General features: G+C 29.0%; 7 protein-coding genes across 7 annotated transcripts; 4 read left to right on the top strand and 3 right to left on the bottom strand.

Annotated features, from left to right (window-relative positions):
* Positions 1-767: 767 nt before the first annotated feature.
* GO595_001907 (DNA replication complex GINS protein PSF3) lies at positions 768-1,268 on the bottom strand (the record flags this gene model as incomplete). Its single annotated transcript, XM_067914758.1, has 1 exon — positions 768-1,268. One exon carries the CDS (start codon positions 1,266-1,268, stop codon positions 768-770), a length of 501 nt encoding a protein of 166 aa, XP_067777593.1.
* Positions 1,269-3,545: 2,277 nt separating this feature from the next.
* On the top strand, positions 3,546-4,829 carry GO595_001908 (uncharacterized protein; the record flags this gene model as incomplete). The annotated part of the gene is made up of 1 exon (XM_067914759.1): positions 3,546-4,829. One exon carries the CDS (start codon positions 3,546-3,548, stop codon positions 4,827-4,829), a length of 1,284 nt encoding a protein of 427 aa, XP_067777594.1.
* Positions 4,830-8,592: 3,763 nt separating this feature from the next.
* On the top strand, positions 8,593-9,453 carry GO595_001909 (aldo-keto reductase family 1 member B10-like; the record flags this gene model as incomplete). The annotated part of the gene is made up of 1 exon (XM_067914760.1): positions 8,593-9,453. One exon carries the CDS (start codon positions 8,593-8,595, stop codon positions 9,451-9,453), a length of 861 nt encoding a protein of 286 aa, XP_067777595.1.
* A 2,348-nt stretch (positions 9,454-11,801) lies between these two features.
* Positions 11,802-13,778, top strand: GO595_001910 (heat shock 70 kDa protein cognate 1; the record flags this gene model as incomplete). The annotated part of the gene is made up of 1 exon (XM_067914761.1): positions 11,802-13,778. One exon carries the CDS (start codon positions 11,802-11,804, stop codon positions 13,776-13,778), a length of 1,977 nt encoding a protein of 658 aa, XP_067777596.1.
* Positions 13,779-14,112: 334 nt separating this feature from the next.
* GO595_001911 (uncharacterized protein) lies at positions 14,113-14,667 on the top strand (the record flags this gene model as incomplete). The annotated part of the gene is made up of 1 exon (XM_067914762.1): positions 14,113-14,667. One exon carries the CDS (start codon positions 14,113-14,115, stop codon positions 14,665-14,667), a length of 555 nt encoding a protein of 184 aa, XP_067777597.1.
* A 479-nt stretch (positions 14,668-15,146) lies between these two features.
* On the bottom strand, positions 15,147-16,079 carry GO595_001912 (uncharacterized protein; the record flags this gene model as incomplete). Its single annotated transcript, XM_067914763.1, has 1 exon — positions 15,147-16,079. The coding sequence occupies one exon, from the start codon at positions 16,077-16,079 to the stop codon at positions 15,147-15,149; it is 933 nt and encodes a 310-aa protein (XP_067777598.1).
* A 165-nt stretch (positions 16,080-16,244) lies between these two features.
* On the bottom strand, positions 16,245-16,607 carry GO595_001913 (Hsp20/alpha crystallin family protein; the record flags this gene model as incomplete). Its single annotated transcript, XM_067914764.1, has 1 exon — positions 16,245-16,607. The coding sequence occupies one exon, from the start codon at positions 16,605-16,607 to the stop codon at positions 16,245-16,247; it is 363 nt and encodes a 120-aa protein (XP_067777599.1).
* Positions 16,608-16,767: the final 160 nt, after the last annotated feature.

Genomic DNA, 16,767 nt, shown 5'->3' on the forward strand with positions numbered 1-16,767 from the left:
GGGTAAGAGATGAGATTGTAGAATTTTGCAAATGTAGCATATCAGAAAAAAAATTGGGATCAAGTACTTCAGGATTTGGTATATCATTAAGCCAAGCTAAACAAATAAAAATAAATAATAATATCTCAGGAATCGTAAGTTGCTTATTACTTTCAAATTTGTTAGTTAGAAATGAAAGTGTTGAAGGAGAAAAATGAAGTGGAAAATTGATTTGATGAAGCGAGTTATAAAGTGGTTGATTCTCTTTTAATAAATGAGAAAGTGTCTTAATATCTTGCGAACCAAAAAAAGGAATAGGCCCTAAAATGGAAAAATCATTTTTAATACTCTCATTTTCATTATCATTTTGAAAATCTGAAAAATTGGAATTTCGAGATTTGAGAATTTGCGCGATTGGGTGTAACTCGATTTTAGCTTGAATTTTTTCTTTTGCTTGATTGAATATACCAAACATTTTAGGCCTTTTCATTTAGAGTTTACAAGATTTAAAGCTCAGAAATATCAGTATTTTACATGAAAAGTGTACACTATATATTATTGATAAACATTTATGTTGAAATAATTTCTAAAATTATTTCAGGTAAAATCACTTACTAAAAAGATATGTATATTTTGATTTTGCGATAAATGTTTTGTGATAAAAGACAATTGTAAAACATATGAATTAGATTTTTAATGAATTAGTTATTTCATTTAAATGAAATAACATTAATCAAGAAAAAGTAAACAAAAAACAAACCAACTATTTACTAAAAATACCGATGTGTTTAATTCATGGAACCCTGTCCTGTTTTCCATTTGTAAAATAAATCAACAGATTTTTGAGTTTGTGTTATCAATTCTTTTTCCTCTGTCATATACACAATGTCTTCATTTCTTTGTAATGTTGATTGAGAAGAAATATAAGAATTACGAACAACTGTACCAAGTCTTTCTTTACATGTATCAATAATGTTTTTACCAATTTCTGGTTCGCCGCACAATGAACTAATAGCGGCAGCGAAATGATAAGATCTTTCTGTTTCAATTGCTGCACCAGGATGAATTCCTGCAACCCATTCTGGAACGCCAACACGAACTATATTGACTTGTGGGTTAGCTAAGATTTGTGCAAGCCAAAAAGGTATATTTGCTCTATAATTAACGGGAATATCTGCATCACTTTGTTCAGGATTTACAATAAATCCTAAGCCTTCGCACTCCTGCAGAAAAACAACAGGAACAAGTTCTTCACCATGTAAAAAATCGGAAATCTCAGAGGAAGTCATTGGCGGGAAGAACAAACGTACGACAGTTGGCACCTCACTAACTAAGGCCAAAAAATTGACAGTGTTTGTTTTTAATAAAAAGTGCCACACTTTGTTACAAAGCCAAAAAATAAAGAAAATAATTAATTCCATTAAGTTCAATTAGTTTATATTCTATTCTTTCTTACGTTAAACTTTTTCTTCGGCTAAATGAAAAGTTTCTTTAAGAAATAACATCTTTTTTAAAATTATGTTTTAAAATGAATTAATTTAAATATTCAAAAATACTAGAAAAATATTAAATTTAAAAATTTATTACTTATTTTCTATGAAGCAATTCACCTATTTCTGGAAAACCTTTTATGGATGCATACTTAAGTGCTGTTTCAAATAATTTAAATAATTTCCAAATATTATTTTGAAATAATAAAAATTTAATATAAATATAATATTAAATAATTAAATATCTTTAGCATTAACGTCAATTCCTTGTTCAAGAAGTAATTTAACTATTTCTGTGTGACCACTTTCAGATGCATAAATAAGTGCTGTCATAAATAAAGTAAATAATTTCCAAATATTATTTTGAAACATAAAATTGTTAAAATAAATTCTTTCAAATATGATGAATGATTTTGTTCACATAAATGAATAATTTCTTCATTTCCACCTGCAATTGCATATTTACCTGTGTTATCTATTTTAGAACCATTCATAAGTAAAAATTTAAAACATTTAATCGCAGAAAAAAATGCTGCATAATCAATTAATGTAACATTTCTTTGATTAATAAATGAACATCTTTCATAAAGTGATGGTTCAATTGTTTGATTAAAATCAAAATTCGTTTGTGATGATATTTCTTGAAGTTTTTCGATTTCATCATTTCGAATTATTTTCGCAATTTCATTTGGATTGACTCCTTCTTCAATTAGTTGCTTATGAAGTTCCCATCCATTATTTGAAAGTTCTTCATAATTCATATGAAATTGATTGATAAATTGTATGTTATTTGATACTTCTATATTAGTATTTTTCCCTAAGATATCATACCATTTTTTTTGTATTGATTCTATGTAATTATTGATTTTATCTTTTGAGAAATATTCAACAAAATATAAAGATGTTCCTTTATTCCGAATAATTTTTGGATCAATTATCGAGTTCTTGACCATTTCTTCAAGAAGATAATTTGATTCTTGTGTATCAATTGATAATAAAAATTCAGTAAAAGCAAATTTAATGTTTTGATTTAATTTATTTTCGATCTTTTGTAAAAAATTAAAACATAATTTTTCTTGATTTCTTTGATTCGAAATAAAATATGAATATATAAGTCTACTTAATATCAATATACATGAATATGATAATTCTTCAGAAAAATATTTTAATAAATATTCAACTGATTTTTCTATATTATCATCATTTAGATCAAAAATAATTTTTTCAAGATTTTGTAAAATTAGGAGATTTTCATCATGTTTGAATGACTGACTTTGAGCTGATCCCATCAGCAATAAATTATCCTTAATTTATGGTTTCTATCGGCACGGGATACGTTAAAATCACAGGAATCGTCGAAAAAATGAAAAATTAATACATTTTATTGTTATATACTCAATTTTAAGATATAAAACCAAAATTATAGGATTTTTTTTCAAGCTTTAAACATAAAAAAATTATGAGAAATTATGTTTTGAATTCATTCATTGATTGAAACATATTTCAAAAACTTTTTAAATAATGGGTTTGTTTATTATCAAACACAAAAAGGATTTCATTGAGAGCTTCCAAATTTGATATAACTATAATAATTTTCAATTGGAAAGTCTGTTTCGTGAAACGGAGAATCCTCTAACGAAGCAGAATTGTACTTGGAAGGGTCTTGATAAAGCTCAATGATTGCATTCCCAACCAACCCCTCATTGTGATGTATTGCATTGATGATTGCTTGGTGTGAAATTTTATTTTTAAAAAAAGAGCATATCATGAAAACTTCTTTTACGAGGGTAGGAACTTCCTTTTGTGAATGAGAATTTCCTTTTGATGGAGTTTGTGAATTTCTTTTCCCTTTTGTATTTATACGTATATCGGTAATATAAGTTCCATTTGGCTCTGCTTCAGTCGTTTTTTCTGCATAAAATCCTTCTTTATCAACGATCTGTATTGTTGACATGTGGATTGGGGCATCCCAAAACCGTTAAAGAATTTTCGATAATTGATGAGAAGGACGTTCATTTTATGGCAGAAATAATTTTCTGAAAAATTAATGAATCAATTTTGATCGTTATCACACAAATGAAGTACCCAAAACGCAAATCATTTGCTAAACATTTTTTCTTATTCTTATTAGCAGTGGCAACATTTGCGTTACCAACAATTGTTGTTTACGTAGAAAAATATTTTCAACCTCCTGAAACCCCTCAAGAATTTCAATCATCATCATTTCTCTCAAATTTTATGGAAGATGACCCAATGATTTCAAAAATAGATGGAAGAAATTTCTCATTAAAATCATTTGAAATGCCCTTACCACTTATCAAAAGAAGTGCGTCTGAATCAGATATACAATGGGCCCAAAACTTTTTAAAATTACCTACCTGGTCTTCTGGTTATTGTAGCTGCAGTTCGGCTTGTTCTGAAGTCAGTTGTTTCGAACTTGTTCGAGCTGCACGAAAGATTGAAGATTGGACTCAAAAAGTTAAGAACAAAGAAACTATAGGTCAAATCTATGTCAACATTCTAAATGGCACTCCATTTCCCGACAGATTAACCATGGTATATCATGGTCTGATAATTGCAATAACTACTAATCGAAAACTCCTTGTTAACAAAGAATTTTTACAACCACTATCACTTCCAGAATCCATTGAGCAACCTGGCATCAATGAATCAGGGCAAGTGCTTCTCACTGATTATCATTTTGGATGTTGTGATATTTCCTCACGATATCCAAACCTTCAAATCCAAAACGCCTCGTGGCCGCAGTCTTTATATACCCATCCCGACATAGCCCCCATTTTACGCGAACATTTCGGATATCATTCTGCGTATTTCATCGGGAACTTTTTATTCGGAACAACGGAAAAACCACAAAACGAATGTTTCCTAACCGGACACAAATCGATTGTTGAAGGTCGTTCCGTTTTAGACATGTTATCTCCGACTAAATTTTCAACATATGTTTCACGTTGTGGCATTGATCCATTAACTAGTGTTATACTTCATGACGTGAATAATGTTACAGACAAATTAGGATTTGACGAAGCGATTGTTATTAAAAAAGATCAAAAATCACAAGTTTGCGCATTGCGTAAGCTGACTTCCGCAAATCGAATCATTCACACGTTCGGTTCGCGACTCGGATTTTGGGCAACTGCTCTTCAGGGAACTCGCGGAGGAGCAATGAACGCCGTGGACAAGATCTGCGTGAATATGTCGAATTCGCAGCAAGGAAGTCTGTGGCACACGAACTGCCCGCTAAAGTATAAGGATTTTGTGTATAGAACGAATAGTTATCTTTTGCTATGCGATAGAAATACTAATGACATAAGATTGTACTTGGACTATTTACTTTGGTAATTTTAATAAAATATATGTGCTAATATGAATTAATATATAGTATTCGAGAATGTTATTGGATTTGAGTTCACTGGATTTAGTAAGAATGTAAATGGAAGAGGATTTATAAAATAGATTATGCTTTTAAAAACATTTGTTTTGTTTGTGAAATAAAATAATATAAATATAATAAAAATTTTAGCGCTGAATGTAAGAAATGAAGTAAATTTTGTCTTTTTCTAATGGAGAATTAAAACCTAACCAAGGTATTTACCAGAATTCTATTTTTTTTTAAATATCTCCAAATATTGTTTTAGGTGCAGGAACCATTCTACTTTGACTTCTTGGGTATTCAGGATATGGGTCTGAATAACATGGACTTGGTATATTACTTGGAAGGAGTTATGCTATGAGCATTTTGTAGAGAGATATTATGGTTGCAGATTACATTAAGGAAAATAAAATAAAATATTTTAATTATTTAAGAATATTAACATAATGTTTACTTATTCTATATCAAAAATGAAGTTATTGAGATGTGCCTTGCCAAAAAGAACAATCTAAGTCAAATCATTAATTAAGATAAATTAATATTTTATATAAATGGTATTAATTCCTTCTTGCTCAAGAAGTAAATTAACTATTTCTGAGTAACCCTTACAAGATGCCCAAATGAGTGATGTTTTATATATTTTAAATAATTTCCAAATGTTGTAATAAAATATCAAATTATTAAATTAAATTATATCTTTAGCATTAATATCAATCCCTTCTTGTTCAAGAAGTAATTTAACTATTTCTGAGTAACCATAACAAGACGCAAAAATAAGTACCGTATTATATATTTTAAATAGTTTCCAAATATCATTTTAAAATTCTAAATTTTTAAGATAAATTTTAAATAAAACAAAAAAATATCTTTTGTATTGATATCAATCCCTTCTTGTTCAAGAAGTACTTTAACTATTTCTGTATGACCATAACAAGATGCACCCATAAGTGCTGTTTTATATATTTTAAATAGCTTTCAAATATAATTTTAAAATTCTAAGATATTAATATAAACTTTAACTAAAACAAAAAAACATCTATGACATTGATATCAATTCCTTCTTGTTCAAGAAGTAGTTTAACTATTTTTGCATGTCCGTTTTCAGATGCATGAATAAGTGCTGTCATAAATAATTCAAATAATTTCCAAATATTATTTTAAAATATAAAATTATTAAAATAAATTTCAAATAAAACAAATAAATATCTTTAGCATTAATATCAATTCCCTTTTTTTCAAGAAGTAATTTAACTATTTTTGTGTAACCATTTCTAGATGCTAAAATAAGTAATGTTTTAAATAATTTAAATAATTTCCAATTATTGTTTTGAAATATCAAACTATTTAAATGAATTTTAAATATAACAAATTAATATTTTTTGTATTAATATCAATTCCTTCTTGATCAATAAGTAATTTTAATGTTTTTTTATGATTAAAAATAGATGCACGCATGGGCGCTGTCCAAAATAATTTAAATAATTCCCAAATATTATTTTAAAATTCTAAATTATTATAATAAATTTCAAACATAACAAATTAATATTTTTAGTATTAATATCAATTCCTTCTTGTTTAAGAAGTAATTTCACAATATTTGTATAACCATATTCAGAAGCAAACATAAGTGCTGTCCAAAATTTTCTTAAAAATTTCCAAATATAAAATATTTATGTAAAATAAATGGAATCAATTTCATTTTTAATATTGATATCATCAGTTACTTTTTGTTCGATGACGTATTTAACAAGTTCAATGTTTCCTGACTGTGCTGAGTCAACTAAAATATATTTTGGAAGTTGACAGAATTCATGAAAATATTTGATAAGAATTATATTTCCTTCTCTTACTGCTTTATTTATAATATCATCATTTATTTTCATACCTTCTTGAAGCAAAAAAGAAAAAATTTCATAATTATCATGTGAAATACACACACATCCTAATTGTTCTAATGTTTTAATTTCTTCAATTTTGTTTTCATAAAGATAATAAAAGATATCATTTTGATGGAGTTCAATTGCTGTTTCATATGCACCATTAAATGTTGAATGATTTTGTTCACATAAATGAATAATTTCTTCATTTCCACCTGCAACTGCATATTTACCTGTGTTATCTATTTTAGAACCATTCATAAGTAAATATTTAAAACATTTAACTGATGAAAAAAATGCTGCATAATCAATTAATGTAACATTATAATTATTAGTAAGTGTGTATCTTTCATAAAGAATTGGTTCAATTGTTTGATTAAAATCAAAATCGCTTTTTGATGATATTTCTTGAAGTTTTTCTATTTCATCATTTCTAATTATCTTTGCTATTTCATCTGGATTAACTCCTTCTTTAATTAATTTTTTGTGAAGCTCAAAATTATTCTTCGAAAGTTCTTCAGTGTTCTCAAAGATACGGGTAAAGTCATCAATAATATCAAATTTTTTTATATCGTCTTTTTTCATATAATGGACAAAATATGGATCGTCATTTTGAATAGTTTTTGAATTTAACAAATTATGTTCAATCATATCATTGATTATATAGTCTGCTTCTTTTGATGAAAGCGAAGAAATATATTTAATAAAAATTTTAATGATTTGTGATGAACTTTCACGTGTTTTTTCTTCTTTTGATTGAATTAATAGTAAATATTCTATATAAATATCAAATTTATTCCTTTGAGAAAAAAATGCTGAATAAATGATATGACAAATTATAAAGTTTAACAAACATGGTTGAAATGATTCAAATATTTGAGTTGTTTGCTGAACAGATAAATTAAGATTTTCTTCTTTCAAATGAAAAACAATTTGCTGGAAAGAACTTAATAATTTTAAATATGAAAAATATTTGGTGGATATAGATTCATTGTTGAAACTGCAATCATTCATTTTGTTTGGTTTGTGAACTGAATATTCAAAAAGTCATTAGTGAACGGTTTATTATTAGAAAAACAACTTTTGAATATATGGACGTTAATATATCTACAAATTTGGGATTATAATCATTTTTAATCGCTCAAATAAGTTATGTTTTTAACAAACTAATTAACCTTAATAAAGAAACATTATAAACAAAAACACATGCTAATAGAATTTGATTTCATTTTATAACAATAATTTTATTTAAATCATATTGAACAACTTAGAAACACATGAACAAGAAAGAAAATATTATATGCTTGTTTCTAGTACAAAATGATAAAAATTATCGAAATGGTTTGAAAGTTTACTCTGAATGCAAATTGATTTTTGTATCTTATGAACATTTTTGCAGTATACTGCTACTAAACTACCACATCCTCTTAACCTTTTTGACAATAAGTGCACCAAATATTTGATTTGTTACCATATCAATTCAGGTGTACATTATGAACAATGGATGAACATAAATCATCACATTGGTGGACATTCCTCTTCATAGATAATTTGGACAAATAAACTACACAAATTTTTAATGGGGCTAAAATAGCACATTGTATATTCTGCACGTGCAGAATCACTGATTCAACAAATTTTCACGCTTGAGTATTCTTTCCATGCAGTGATTTGTGAGATAAAGTGGTTGCACAAATTTCGGGTGGGTTGAATAAGCACGTTTTATCACGAATGTTTCTATAGTTTACATATATTAATATTGAAAATTCAAACAAAAAACAACGGTTATCCGATAAATTTTCAATGTCGGAATCTTTGTTTAATATTTATCGTAAAGTTTAATTCACTTTATTTAATGCAAGAAATTCCAAAAGTTGGCTTCGGAACATGGAGTGTACCAGAATCAGAAGTTGTCGAAAATGCTGTCAAAGAAGCTATCAAGGCAGGTTATCGCCATATCGATTGTGCATTTTCTTATCAAAACGAAGCATCAGTCGGTCGTGCTATCAAAGAAATGATTGACACAGGAGTTGTTAAACGTGAAGAACTTTGGATCACATCTAAGTTATGGTCAACACATCATGATCCAGCACATGTTGAAGAAAGTATCCGCAAATCACTTAAAGATCTTCAGCTCGAATACCTTGACTTATTCCTTGTTCACCAACCACTTAGCTTTGAATACAGCCCAGATGATTTATTCCCCAAAGACGAATCAGGAAAGATCAAAATTGTCGACATTCCAATGGTTGACACATGGAAGGCAATGGAACAATTAGTCGAAAAAGGATTAACACATCATATCGGAATGTGCAATGTCTCAATTGAGCTTATCGAAAAGATCCGATTCACACCAGGAATCAAGATCCAGCCATATGCAATCCAATGCGAATGCCATCCATACCTTCAAAATGATGCACTCATTGAATATCTCGAAAAACGCGGAATCCATTTCACATGCTATTCGCCACTTGGCTCACCAGGAAACGTGAAGCAAGGCGTGTTCCAAGACGACAAGCAAAAGCCTAAAATTTTACTCGAAGATCCAGTCGTCAACGAAATCGCTAAAGAGCTCGGAAGGACGCCAGCACAAGTCATACTGAAGTTCTTGACACAGCTCTCCCCAATGGTATCCGTGGTGCCAAAGAGCATGACGCCATCAAGAATCCGCGAAAACTTCCAACTCGACTTCGAATTGTCGAAGGAACAATTCTAAAAAGATGAAGAACTTAAACTGCTACGGAAGAATATTCTGGTTCCAGAAAATGTTCGGAACTGAATTCTATGGTGATGGATACTAAACAATAAGTTAAATGATTTTGTTTTAATGTGTAACAGATATTTGGTATTTTGTCTTTGAAATTTTTGAAGTTATTTAGCACTCCTTAAATGAATAAATGTTCCCCGATTGCTTTTTTATTTTTTTGCTCCATTTGAATATTAATTTCTTTCGTCATAATGAATTGATTGATTGATACAAATTCTTTTGTTTTTGAAAATTTGGTTGAGGTTTAATTAAAGAAATACTCTTAAGGACGTGTTTCAATTTTTTATAGAAATTTCAAGAAAATTCTTATTGCAGAATTGAAATTTAAAATTCCTAAAAATACGTTAATAGGACCAACGGAATGTACACACATAAAGACGAATTACTATATGATCCATTACCACAACCATACAGATACATCAATAAAATTATTCTTCGTTGTATTGAAGATGCAGTGGATCTTGTTGAAAATGGTGGAATAACAGAAACATTTAATTCATTTATAAATCACAATCTTAAATTAACCAAAGTTGGCAACATACCAGCCAAAGATTATAACAATTATTTTCTTTCAACATCCATAACAAATCAAGAAATCACGATATATCGATTCCTCGGAAATACAAATTATCTTGTTGTTTCTACAGCTCAAGGTATAATTTACATTTATGATTTTATAAATAATGTTGTTTCTTTCACTTTAAACATTTCTACTCTATCCAAAACATCTCAACCAAAACCTATTTGCAAGCTTCATTGTTTTGAAACAGATTTTAGTAATTATGTCATTGCTTTTACTACCGAAGAATCTGGTTTTATTCTATTTATTTCAGACATTTTTCAATTAAAAGCATCAATAGAACTTGACTTATCCTTATTTATTATTGATTCTATTGTTATTTCTTCCACTCCACAACATTTTCTTTCCATTACAGATGGTACTGGTCGAACTCAAATTTATAATTGTCATGTTCCATATGAACATACACATTCTGAATCATCAACATTTAAGTCCCAACCATGCAAATCCATTCAGCTCGAGCCAATTTTCGATCTTGAAAAATGTCCAATTTCAAATGGACCCGTTTCATCCACATCACAAATCACTACAACAAAAGTTGTTGAAGTTGACCCACGAAAACGCCCAATAAAAAGAAGATTAACACCTCTTTCTAAAGGCAAGAGTCGACTGAGGCCATCATCTACATTGCAGAGCATAGAGACAGCACCGATTGAGTTAAATTATCATTCCTTTGTACATGTTTTTGAGAAAAGTAATGTTGTTCTTATACGTTTTGGAAGTCTTCCAATTCTTTTAATGTATTCTTTAGGTAGTAATTCTAAATTATTATGTGAATTTCCTTTGCCTTCACCAGTATCATGTGCACTTGAAATAGATTTGGATAATGTAATTGTTTTAGGCTTTGAAAATGGATCATTTTGTTTCTTAAATGTTTCAAGAAAAGCACTTTATGATCATCAATTTCCTAAACAAGGACCAATTATTTCATTTCATTATGAAAACAATTTTTTGATGACTTTTACATCAAATAAAATATTAACTATTTATGAAATCGAAAATTTTAAAATATCAAAACAAATATTAGAATGTATTGATGATGATATTATTAAAGCTAATTTAACAATGGATACGATTTTAACATATAATCAAAAAACAACAGATGTTAATTTAATTCAAGCTTTAACACATACATTAAATTGGAATGAAAGAGAATTCCATTTGTTTCCGAATTTATCTTTTTTTGATCCTTATAAAAGAATTTATTTGGGTACAATCGCTTTGCCTATTAATTTGAAATTAATTAATTTCATTTGGAATGAAAATTATATAATTTTCGTTTTTGATGATCCTGTTGAATATAGAACAAATATTACTGTTGTATCACCTCCTTCTTCTCGTTCTAAAAGGACACAAGTAAAATCTGGGAAAACAACTCAAACAAAAAGAAGAGCTGCTTCAAGAATTAAAAAAGAAGAAGAAGTCGAACAAGAACCTTTAACAGTTGTATTAAAAAGACATATAATTGCTATTATAGATATAAAAAGTGAAAATGAAAACTTTAGAAAGTTATATACTTTGGCTGAAAATGAAAAACAAAGAAGAAGAGAAATATTAAGGTCTTTATCTTCTCGTTCAAAGAAATCTCAAAATGAAGAAAAGACTATAAAAGAATAAATTTGTTTAATAAATAAAAAAAGTATACTATCGTTTTCCTCTGAAAAATTTATATCGGCACGTAACGGTTAAAATATTCTGGCATTTTTTTTTTCTCGAAATGAAGAAACAAAACAAAACGAATAATTCGACTGTAATCGGAATTGATTTAGGTAACACTAGTTGCTGTGTTTCTGCTTACCAAAATGGAAAAATAGAAGTTATCCCAAATGAAATGGGTGAAATTATAACACCATCTGTTGTAGCCTTCACTAAGTCCGAAATTTTAATTGGCAAAAATGCAATTAATCAAGCTGGTATAAATCCAGAAAATACTATATTTGATACCAAACGAATGCTTGGAGTTGATTATAAAAGCGTTGAAAATGATGTCAAAAACTTACCATTTAGTGTTACTTGTGGCACACAAATGCATCCTGTAATAAAAGTAACGCATAGAAATGAAAACAAAGAATATTATCCTGAAGAAATTTCATCCATTTTACTTCAATACCTTAAAAAAAATGCAGAATCATATTTACAAACCAAAGTCACCGAAGCTGTTATATCAGTTCCATCGTATTTTGATGATAATCAACGTCAAGCCACACATGATTCAGCAATTATTGCCGGATTCAAAGACATTCACTTCATCAATGAACCAACAGCAGCTGCCATAGCATATTGCACAAGGAATCCCATTGATTCCCATCGATATTTTTTAGTATATAATTTGGGTGGAGGAACGTTTGATGTTTCATTATTATCTGTATATGGCCATACATATGAAATCTTAGCTTCTGAAGGAGATACACATTTAGGCGGCCGAGATATTGACACCAAATTATTTAATCATTTCGCCGATATCTTTCAAGATAAATATCATTGTGATTTACGTCAATCATCACGTGCTAAACATCGATTACTTCAAGCGTGCGAAAACATTAAAAGGAATTTATCCACTGCCAAATCATTTTCCATACAATTAGACTCATTATATGAAGACAATGACTTCAACATTCAGATGACACGAAAAGAGTTCAATCAAATTAATGAACCGATATTTAATTCCACATTAGAACATGTTAAATCGATATTAAACAAATCGAACAAAACTCCGGAAGATATAAATGATATTTTATTAGTTGGCGGATGTACACGTATTAAATATATCCGGAAAATGTTGATGCAATACTTCAAAGGGAAACAACCAACGAAAAGTATTAATCATGAAGAGATTATATCGATTGGTTCATCGATTCAAGCGTCAATATTAAGTCAAGGAACGATTTATAATAACATTAACATCTTAGAAATATTATCATTAAGTATTGGAATTAAATTATCGAATGGAGAAATGTCAGTGATTATACCACATGGGAAATCATTACCAACAGAAGGTTATAAAGATTTCATATTAGAAGAGAATCAAACTTCGGCATTAATCGAAATATTTGAAGGCGAACGAATTCTTGCAAATGATAATAAACAAATTGGAGAATTAGAATTAAAGAATTTGAAACCAGGATCAAACATAAGAATTAAAATTAAGATTAATGAAGATGGAATATTAAATGTAATTGCAATTAATAATAATAATTCAAAGAGAATCGTCATAACAAAAAATAATATTAATAATTTATCAAATGATGAATTAAGAAAAATTATTGGAAATACAAAAGAATATAGGAAAAAGGATAAAGAATTAGTAAAGAAATTAAATGAAATAGAAAAAGCAGAAAAAAATTGTAAAAATTTAATGAAAAAAGATGATAAAGATGCTGTAAACCATTTAATCGCACAAGAAGCAAAAGAATTATTGGAATGGTTAAAGAAAATAAATGACGACGATGAAGTTACTGCTGATGATGTTATAAATAAAGTTAATGAGCTAAATAAGAAAATCAAATATATAAATAACCCAATCATAAATGAAAATGAACGTAAAAATGTACTTCCAAGTGCTAAGAAAGAAAAGAAAATTAATGTGGTAACACAAACAGAATTACATGGAATGAAGGGATTTGAATTGGACAACAAAAAGTTAATAATTATTGGAATTGTAATATTTTTGTTACTTTTGATTATTATAGTATAAAATAAATAAACAAACAAATAATTTTTGATTTTAACATTTGTCAGAGTATAAATCAAGTTGAACTAATGTAGTGAAGGCAAAAGAGTTATTTTTCGCGATTTGGGAGCAAAAAGTTTTGTTGTTGCACCAATGATAAACCGTTAAAGTAAACATAAACTTAAGATAAACTATAGAAATAAAAATTATCTCGAAAAGAGTAATGATCGATTTGATAAGGCACTATCAAAATTTCAGATATTGCTTTTATATGTTCGGCCAATAAAAGTTTCAAAAAGTTTTTTACGGTGTATTCAAAAGATTCAATGAAAAACATCTGATTAAAATTAAAATCTGTATGAGCAAAAAGAAAGATCTCGCAAAATGGCCACCGAAATTAGAATCACGTTTAACTGACTTCGAGATGGATTATCTTGTTTTGGAATGTTATGCTGTTAGGCGTCCATTATTTGTTCCATCTACAATTGACGTGATTGGACAAGTTCTTTCACATTCTGCTTTGATAGCAGTAACCGCACAGGGTAGCTTCATTATAGAATACATGTTTGATTCTATGGTTCATGTACGAAGATGTGATACATATGAAAAATCAAAAGATTTCGAATTTGAAGGAATTGCATATGTTCACGATGATCCAAATCCACAATACCCATCAAGGCCTGTTACAATCAAAAGGCTTGCTGCATCTATGGCGAACTTTATGGCTGGGAAAAAATTTGATACATTTTCACATAACTGTCATATGGCGCGTTATTTGACCATGAAAAAATACGGAATGGAGTCAATCAATCCATGGAAAAATGATCGGAATATATTTTTCCAGGGAGTTGTTGACTTTTTCAAGCCGCATCGCCCTCCAAAAATTGAACATAATAATGAAACAGCAAAATAGAAAAATCGGAAATAAAAAATCTATCAGATAGTAACAGTACTTCGTTTTTTATAAAAGTTTTATTTTTTAACTGAAATATTTTATACCAATGAGTGCATTTTTATGGAGTATTGTGTCCAATCTTTCATCATTACATGAAAATCATGCCAAAGAACTTGTTATACAAATATCAATATATATCACATAAATTGTGTAAACAAATACAGAAGAATTCAACACTCTATCTTACCAATGATAATTTAACTATATTACCATATATTCTATAATATGTTGGATTTTCTTGTATTATGAAAGACTATTACACGTAATAAATATTGTTATACATTCTATAATAATAAAAGAACTAAAGTGGTCAATTGCAATTGTTATAACAAGAAAAAGAACTTTTATAATTAAAGTTGATTCATAAAAAATCTATACACACATAGCTTTTCAAGCATTATTACATACAAAAATGTCTTATAATCATATTTACACAATCAAACAGCAACGCATTCTGCTGGTACAAACATTATTTGACCGTTAACTTCTACTTCCCACACGTTTGAGTAGCCCGCCTTTGTTATCACGACGGACTCCCTCGGGTTGAGCTGCACTCGCCTGTTACGCTTGTCTACGGCTTCGCAGTTCTCTCTGATTCGTGCGGGTTGGCGACGAGATATGTCAGATTCGAGAGCAAAGTAATTTACTATGTCAGTTTGACCATTAGGCGTGCACAATGGCATCAAATGCTTCTTAAGAACAGATTCGGAGTTAAGGCTTTCATTAATCTCTTGTTGCAATTTGTTGATCGATTTGTATGGCGAACTTTGTGGACCAAGGCCAATCTCAATTTTGTTCATAAGAACGCCAAAAATGGATATGCAGCCTGTACGAATGTCTTGTGATGCAACTTCGGTAAAATCAATTATTTTCATTAAAATCGCTTTGCAATCTTCGGATTTGGGTCTGAAATTCTTCTTGAAATCAACAAGATAGGAATGGAAATCGAGTGAACGAGATTCAGTTTTAACTGAATCAACTGCAGTTTTTTGCATAAATGACACATATTGGCCAAGCTCTTGAAGAATGGGGGTAAGCTGAGCCCGTTGGTCAGAGACATTTTTGCGGAATTCTTCTTGCTTATGTACAAGTATGTCAATTCCAAATCCAAACGATTCACGAAACATATAACCAGAGAGTTGAGTTACTGTTTTTCGTATTCTGGGAAGGGGAGATCGAAGTTGTGGTTCGAGTGATGATTTTTTGAGAGTATCAAGAGATTTGTTAATACGTGAGTCAAAGTTGACAAAGGATGTGTTAACTCCATTGGAAAAATTTATAAACGCTTCGAATGAGTTGTCTACTTCATTTATAAGCTCTGTTAAATATTGATTAAGTTGCCCAAATACTTCTTCTCTTCTTCTCATCATGGGAATTGTGATTTGAAACCCATGGTAGAAATAAACGGTTTCTACATTGAAGCAACAATTTGATTTTTTTGCCTACACATTTTGATTTAAGGAAATATCATATTCGCATGTTACACTTCATGAAGAAAATCATCTGAATAAATGATTATAAAAATAATTGACGAGTTAAAGAATCTTTATTTCTGTCTTTGGTTTTTCTTTCGTTGGAATTGATAACGTCAAAACTCCATCAGCGAGAGAGGCTTCAATTGCTTCAGTTTCAATATTTGACGGAAGTCTAAACTTTCGTGTTACTGTTCCATACTTTATTTCGTTATGAATTGGTTTGGCACTATCACTTTGCTTGTAGTTCTTAATAGCAGTGATGTTTAATATTTTTTCCTCGACATCAATTATAATGTCGTCTTTCTTTACGCCTGGAAATTCAATTTGGATTTCATATCCTTTATTTGTTTTGAATACATCTGCAAGAGGGCAATATTTTGTTCTAAAAAATCCCCTTCTTTGTGTGTTGAAACATGAAAGCATTTTAAATGTGCTATCGTTAAGTAAACGATCAAAAATGATTCAACTTTATTTTGCAAATTTAAATACAATTTTTCAAAAATACGAAAAACTTTATTCACACCACAGAGAATGAAAATAAGCCTTATACATTAGTTCTGAAAAATATAATTTTTATTTTGGC

This window comes from Histomonas meleagridis (assembly GCF_020186115.1).
Source record: "Histomonas meleagridis strain 2922-C6/04-10x chromosome Unknown contig_16, whole genome shotgun sequence".
NCBI classification, from domain to species: domain Eukaryota; phylum Parabasalia; order Tritrichomonadida; family Dientamoebidae; genus Histomonas; species Histomonas meleagridis.